The sequence below is a fragment of the Convolutriloba macropyga genome, chromosome 3 (genome assembly GCF_964194025.1).
Source record: "Convolutriloba macropyga chromosome 3, txConMacr16.3, whole genome shotgun sequence".
Classification (NCBI taxonomy): Eukaryota; Metazoa; Xenacoelomorpha; order Acoela; family Convolutidae; genus Convolutriloba; species Convolutriloba macropyga.
In genome coordinates, this window is record NC_134470.1 from 2,798,330 (window position 1) to 2,805,472 (window position 7,143).

Sequence of the window (7,143 nt, forward strand, 5' to 3'; positions counted from 1 at the left end):
ATGATCAACAAAATCAAAGGCCAGGAAACAGAGCTCAAGAAACTCTCAGAGGAAGTGATGAGACAGCAGCCACATCAGAGCACTGCATCATCAATATTGAATAGGCAAACGACACTAATAACTCGCCTCAATGAACTGGAACTGCAAGTTGATCTGTTGGACGACGATGGCCAGCTCAGTCAGTCTTCTAGTCGCATTAGAGATGATGTCAGCATGATCTCCAGCAGAAGAAACCTGTCTCGGCAATCAACACCTGCGCCCAGTGACGACAAGGAACGAATCCAGCATCAGCGCGACATAGAAGGAAAGCAGACCAGCAGTAACATCTTCAATCAGCCGCCTCCATTACCACCACGGCCAAGACAACCATCACTGTTTCTGCAAACATCTAATGAACCAGGACTTCAAATTCAACATGTGCTTGAAGCCCATCAAAGAAATCCTAAAAAGGAAGTTCATGAAAGTCTTCTAAAATCCAAAACTAAACTTGGAAACGAATTAAACGTTCCGAATCCTTTTCCCTGCTTTGACAAAGATATCAGCCAAAAATTCACATCTCCAACAAGATCAGGGAAACTTGAAATTGCCTCCAACCTGGTAAATAGAGATGTCTGCGATATTGAAACAGCTCAAATCAACTTGAGTGACAACTCTGACACGTCGCAGAACCTTTTGCCTCCAATCCAAAATTTGAACCTTTCAGGTAATCACTCACTTTCAAACCCCTTCATTTTGGCAGATCCAACTATTCAATTACAAGCAGATGGTCTTTTTGCCCAAAACTCGGCATTGGAGAAAACCCTTAATTTAAAGTTGCCAAAGCGAAGAAACAATCAGGATTCATATGCCAACAGAAATCCTCAATATCATAATTTTCCCAATCTACAACAGAATGTTGGACCTTCTGAGGTTCAAATAGGAACAAATGGATACCTCGATAGTCAAGTGTTGAACTGTGATCTGCAAAAACTCCCCTGCTTACCCACAGTGGCAAACAGAACCTCACATCTTCCAAGTACAACTGATAAAATAGTGGCAGAAAACAATTGCCTACAATCCAATCAATATATTAATCCTATAACTGGGGTACATTCCGCAAGTGTTCCTCCAATTACCGTACAACTGATGGAACAACAGCATCAAAATACCGTCTTAAATCCTGCAGCTCCTAATTTTCTGCCAAACCAGGTAGCTCCACAATCAAACGGAATTGCGGCTCCTCCGCAATTTCCACAACCTGTTAACAGTCAACACGGTTTTGCCAGCACTTTCCCAGTTAACCAAAATGTGACACAACCCAGTCAGTTGTGTAACAACCAGTTTGTTCCTGACTCTCAAGTTCCATCGAACTGTCAAGCTCCATTAACTTCCACGATCCATGCCCCAATGTGCATTAATCAACACTCAAATCCTGCTGGACAAAATCAGTTGAACCAGCCTTTAATTAACCAGAGTTTACTGCCCACTGTCAATCAACACATAAGCTCAGCATACTCGAACCCTAATGTAACACAGGAAAAAGGAAATGTTGATTTCAAGCATTCAATCAAATTGCCACCTTTGAAACTTCAGAATTTCAATGGTGATCCTATCCACTTTCACGAGTGGATCAATAATTTCAACACAATGATTCACAACAACCCTTCCATTACAGACACTCATCGTATAACTTACTTACAGAATTCTGTGAGTGGGAAAGCAAAAGACTTGATTCATGCTTACTCCTGCGATCCATCCTATTATCAGACAGCACTGAATGAACTAATCCGACATTTCGGTGATCGTACTATAGTTGTTAATGCGTTCATTAACCAGCTTGAAAACTGGCAAATGAACTTCCAAAACAAGCAAAGCTTCATTGCCTTTTCCTCATTTTTGAAAAGACTTGTGCAAGCCTTCCAATACCTTGGCTTTACAGCAGACCTCCAGTCTACAACACTCATTAAGAAAGCCAAAGAGAAAACGCCACATCATTTGGTTCTGAAATGGACAGAACATTGTCTCACCGAGCTCAACTCAGACCCAACTCTTGTGGATTTTCAACAGTGGTTGGGGCTCCAAGCTCAAATCTACGACAAAGTGAGTCGAGAAAGCAATCAAAGAACCATCAGTTCTCAAGCCTCAAAGTTTGTCAACTCGAACAACCCGCAAACCAAGCAATACAGTGGCAATCTCTCAGTGTCAGTCAACAACGCATCAGCGGAAAACAGTAGAAAACAATGGAACTTTGGGCCTCAGCAAAAGCAACCGTCAATTTCACAAAACGTTCCGAACAAAACCTTTAACACAAAACGATCTTGTGAGAAGTGCAAACAAGAACACAGCATTGCCACATGCCCTGAGTATCAATTGTGCTCACCAAGTGATCGATACAACCTTGTCAGCCAAAATAATTTGTGTACAAACTGCTTGAGCAACAAACACCACAAACAATCGTGCCCATCGCAAAAACGATGTCAGGTTTGCAGTGGATTCCACCACACAACCCTTCATGATCCCGCCAAGCAAATCAAACGCCCTACAGCAGCTTTTTCTACTGAAGTTTTTTCTGGTAACAATCCAACAGCTTCGTCTAGTAGCAAAGCTTCAAGTCAAACTCCAAATACATCTTCTCAACAGAAAAGTCAAACAAACAAAGCCCCCAACAACCGTTATGGCCAAACTTTCAACAACCAAAGCCAGCAAAACGTGCAACGACGTAATTTAAACGGCAATGCAATTAACCAATCGTTCAGCATTAACCAATGCTCAGAAACACCGAAGAATTGGTATGAGCAATTGCAGCTTATTCCAGTTTCATTCCTCAAGGGGAATAAAGCCTTCGATACCTACGCCCTCATAGACCCCGGTAGCCAATTCAGTTTTGTATTGGACGCCGTAGCTGAATTTCTTGAGCTTCCCCGTGAAACACAACAGTCAGTACCACTACAATTTCTCAATACAGAGAACAGCATGTCCCTCTCAAAAATTGTTGAGCCAGTCACAATAACTCCATATAAGTCAACTGAAATATCGTTTGAACTCTCTCGGACGTTCAGCACCCCGTCTCTGAACGTCGCAGCTGCAAAAACTTTTGAACTTAATCAAATTTGTGATGCCTTCAACAGTTTGCGCCACATACATTTCCCAAATATTGCCGATGGCAAAATCGGCGCCCTCCTCGGTGTTAACGCATTCGCATTCACCTACCCTACACATGTTATACCTGGCAATCAAAATCAACCGTTTGGTGTGAAAACTAAACTTGGTTGGACCCTCGCTGGTGAATATGAGAATTGTATCTCAGCCACCACTCAACAGCCCGCAACTCAGCAGAAGAAATTTATTTTCCATGTGTCAAGAAACAGATCAGATGAACCCGGACTTGACGAACTTGTTCAACAGTTCTGGAGTATTGAAGCTGATGGCATTCAGAAGGACCGTGAACAAGTTTACACAAAGCAAGAAGAACAGTTTCTTGATATTTTGAAGAACTCCATCAATCACAATGGTGAGAGATATGAAATCAAACTGCCTTGGAAATCAGAAATAAATTTGGAAAACAACTTCTATTCTGCACTGAACCAAGTCAAAAGCCTCAATACACGCCTTCAACGTAAACCTTTGTTGCAGGACAAATACAATGAGACTCTCTTGACAGACCTCGAGAAAAACTATGTCAAACCGGTGGAAATGCAAGATCCTCAACCAGACAGAATTTGGTACCTGCCACACCATCCTGTGGAAAATATCAATAAGCCCGGAAAAGTCCGCCGAGTTGCAAATGCCGCTTCAAAATTCCGCGGCCAATCGCTTAATTCAAACCTTCTTACAGGACCAGATCTCCTTAATAACCTTTTAGGTGTCCTGATGAGATTTCGAGAACATCCCGTTGCAGTTCTTGCGGACATCGAAGGCATGTTTATGCAAATCGCCATCCATCAGATTGATCAATCTGCTCTTCGATTTCTTTGGTTAGCAGACAATCAGATACAACAGTACCAATTTACCAGACTCATCTTTGGAGCAAATTGCTCACCTTCGTGCGCAATATACGTTCTTAACCATTGTGCCAAAGAAAACAGTCAACAATTCCCAGAAGCCCTCAAAGCCGTCAGAAAGCACTTTTACATGGATGACTACATCCAATCACATGCAACAGAACAAGACGCTTGTAAGGCAGTTTTTCAAACAAAAAATTGTCTGCAAACAGGTGGGTTTCGACTCACAAAATTTGTTTCAAACAGCTCTCTAATTCTAAACCAAATCCCTCCAGAAGACAAAGAGAACAAGACAGATATTGTTAGAGTTCTTGGTGTTAAATGGAATCTTGAGAAAGACTGCTTTTTTATGAAACCTCTCACTGATTTCCCAAAAGATGCCTCAGCATACACTCAACGTAAGATCTTTAGTCTTGTCTCCTCGATCTTCGACCCAATAGGAATAATGTCGCCATCAACGATCCGTTTCAAAATAGTTCTTCAAGAACTGTGGAAACTTGGGAAAAAATGGGACGATCAAATTGCCCCTCAAGTAGTTAAACCACTTCAAAAGAATTTGGATTTATACTTTTCTTCCCCAGAAGTGACATTGAACAGAACTCTGAATAAGAGTTGCCATTCACCAGAAAGTGAAAATGAAATCCATATATTTGTCGACGCCTCAGCTGTAGCAGTTGCAGCCGTTGCATACTTGAAAACAGTTCCTAACTCAGCCACTGATGTTGAAACTTGTTACCTAATAGGCAAATGCAAAGTTGCCCCAATTAAACAAATCAGCATACCCAAATTAGAGTTGGAAGCCGCAGTCATCGGAGTGCGCCTTCTTTCAACCATCATGAAAGAGTCATCATTTCACATTACTCGCTCTACACTCTGGACAGATAGTCAAGTAGTACTTGACTGGTTATCGACAACCAAGAAGCAACCTGTTTTTGTTGCGAATCGCCTCAAAGAAATCCTTGCATCAACTGATGCTTACCAATGGAAACACGTTGCCACCAAAGAAAATCCAGCTGACCACGGGACCCGTGGTCTCAACCCAGACGAAATTACAGCCAAGTGGCTAACAGCGCCAGCATTTCTTTCCACAAGACAGCTCAGCGCTGCTGAAAACTCTTCAAAGCATGTGTTAGCAACGCATGAAATTTCACGCAATTTGTCGGAGCAAATAATCGACCCGACACGGTTCTCAACTTGGAACAAGTTGCTCCTGACTTTAGCAACAGTCTTCAATTTGCTCTTTCGGATCAAAAAGCAAAGGCCTAAAGATCACCAGTATATAACAGAAGACGTCATTCTTGCAAGAAATCAGCTGATCAAAATTTCGCAGCAAAATTTCTTCTTCTCAACAATCCAAGCCCTGAAACGTGGTTCCAGGATAGATTCAAAGTGCAAAATCCGTTCGCTCAACCCAATGTTGGACAACAATGGAATCCTTCGGTCATGCGGAAGACTGCAATTTGCGCCAGATAACCTCGAAGTTGAGAAATTTCCGATTATACTGCACGCAAAGGACAAGATAGCGAGACTCTATATAGAGCATGCACATAACATTTGCGTTCACCAAGGAACAGAGCCAGTGAAAGCTTTTGTGCAGCAAAGATACCACATCATTGGACTCAGAAAAACACTTTTGAGTATAAAGTACAGATGTTTTCTCTGCAGACGATTTGCCGCTCAAAACATTCAACCCGTCATGGCTCCCCTCCCTGCCTGCCGTTTCCCGACAGACTCTACCCAGTATCCTTTCGCGAACAGCGGAGTCGACTTTTTTGGACCCTTTTATATAGAGGATGCCAAAGGACAGATTGAAAAACACTACGGCCTCATCTTCACTTGCCTGGTTACTAGGTGTGTCCATCTAGAAGCTTGTCCCGATCTCAACACTGACACTTTTTTAAACGCCTATCGACGTTTTGTAAGCCGCAGATGCCAGCCAACAACAATGCTCAGCGACAATGGCAAGACATTTATTGGTGCATCTGAGGAACTAAAAAGATCTGTGAAACGTCTCGACAACGACAAAATCTACAAAGCAATGGCAGCAACGAACACAACCTGGAAGTTCAATCCTCCCTATGGACCTCATTTTGGCGGTATTTGGGAGCGCTTGATCCAGACCGCGAAACGCACTCTATTGATCATTCTAGGCTCCAGAAGGCTGTCGCTTGATGTGTTCAGGACAATTTTGGTCGAGACCGAAGCTATATTGAACTCCAGACCACTAACGATTGTCGCTGACCTTCCAGAAAATGAAATGCCTCTCACGCCAAACCATTTTCTGATCAACAGACCGTTCAACTCTCTCCCACCAGGAAAGTTCGACAGCCAAGAACCCGCCAGTTTCAAGTCTTGGAAGAATGTGCAGCAAATGGTCAACCATTTCTGGAAACGACTCGTCAAGGAGTATCTTCCGACACTGTTAAAGAGGTCCAAATGGAGCGATAGTGACCAAACACCACTCAGAGTCAACGACATCGTTTGGATTCTGAAAGATATGACTCCACGTGGAATTTGGCCCCTTGGACGTGTTCTTGAAGTCTATCCTGGACGAGATGGACAACACCGTGTGGTGAAGGTGAAAACGGCTTACGGCACGTACGTTCGTCCGGTACGCACGTGTTTTGGCTGATTAGCCTATTTTTTCTTGACCTCTTTTCGAAACGGTTTTCTAGGCAACTTGGGTTACACCCTCTTCGACGATCTGGTCAAACGTCTGTGATGTGTTAGTTGGCCTCCTCTTTCCCCTGGAGCATGTCGTGCAACAATCAAGTCAGAAGTAAAACTTGAAAAAACATTGACTTTTGTCCTTATCGCAACCAAAACGAGTTGGTTGTTCCCGCAACTTAAAACTGATAAAAAAACTTACCAAACTAAACTGTCTAGAACAATGTAATTGAACCTTATCTACATTCTCTTACACTATTCAAACAACTCAAGCAATAGTTTGTTTGAAAGTTAGCAAGAATGTATTCCTACAAATCATAAATAGTATAAGCAACTTGTATAATATTTAACCTGGGAATAAATGTATTATAATATAAATATAATATAAATATAATGTAAACATGTTATCAATATTAATTTTATTATTAAGAAAAAATTTTTCTTTCGAAGATAAATGCGATACGTAATGACACGTGATAAAAATTGGTTATTCCTC

The 7,143-nt window shown here is 42.0% G+C and overlaps 1 protein-coding gene across 1 annotated transcript in view; it reads left to right on the forward strand.

The window, feature by feature from the left end:
• LOC142335831 (uncharacterized) overlaps positions 1 to 7,143 on the forward strand; it is a 10,683-nt gene continuing 3,540 nt past the window's right edge. The window contains exon 1 of the mRNA XM_075384159.1: positions 1 to 1,538. Coding sequence (XP_075240274.1) covers positions 1 to 1,538 — 1,538 coding nt within the window. The remainder of the gene's footprint in view (positions 1,539 to 7,143) is intronic.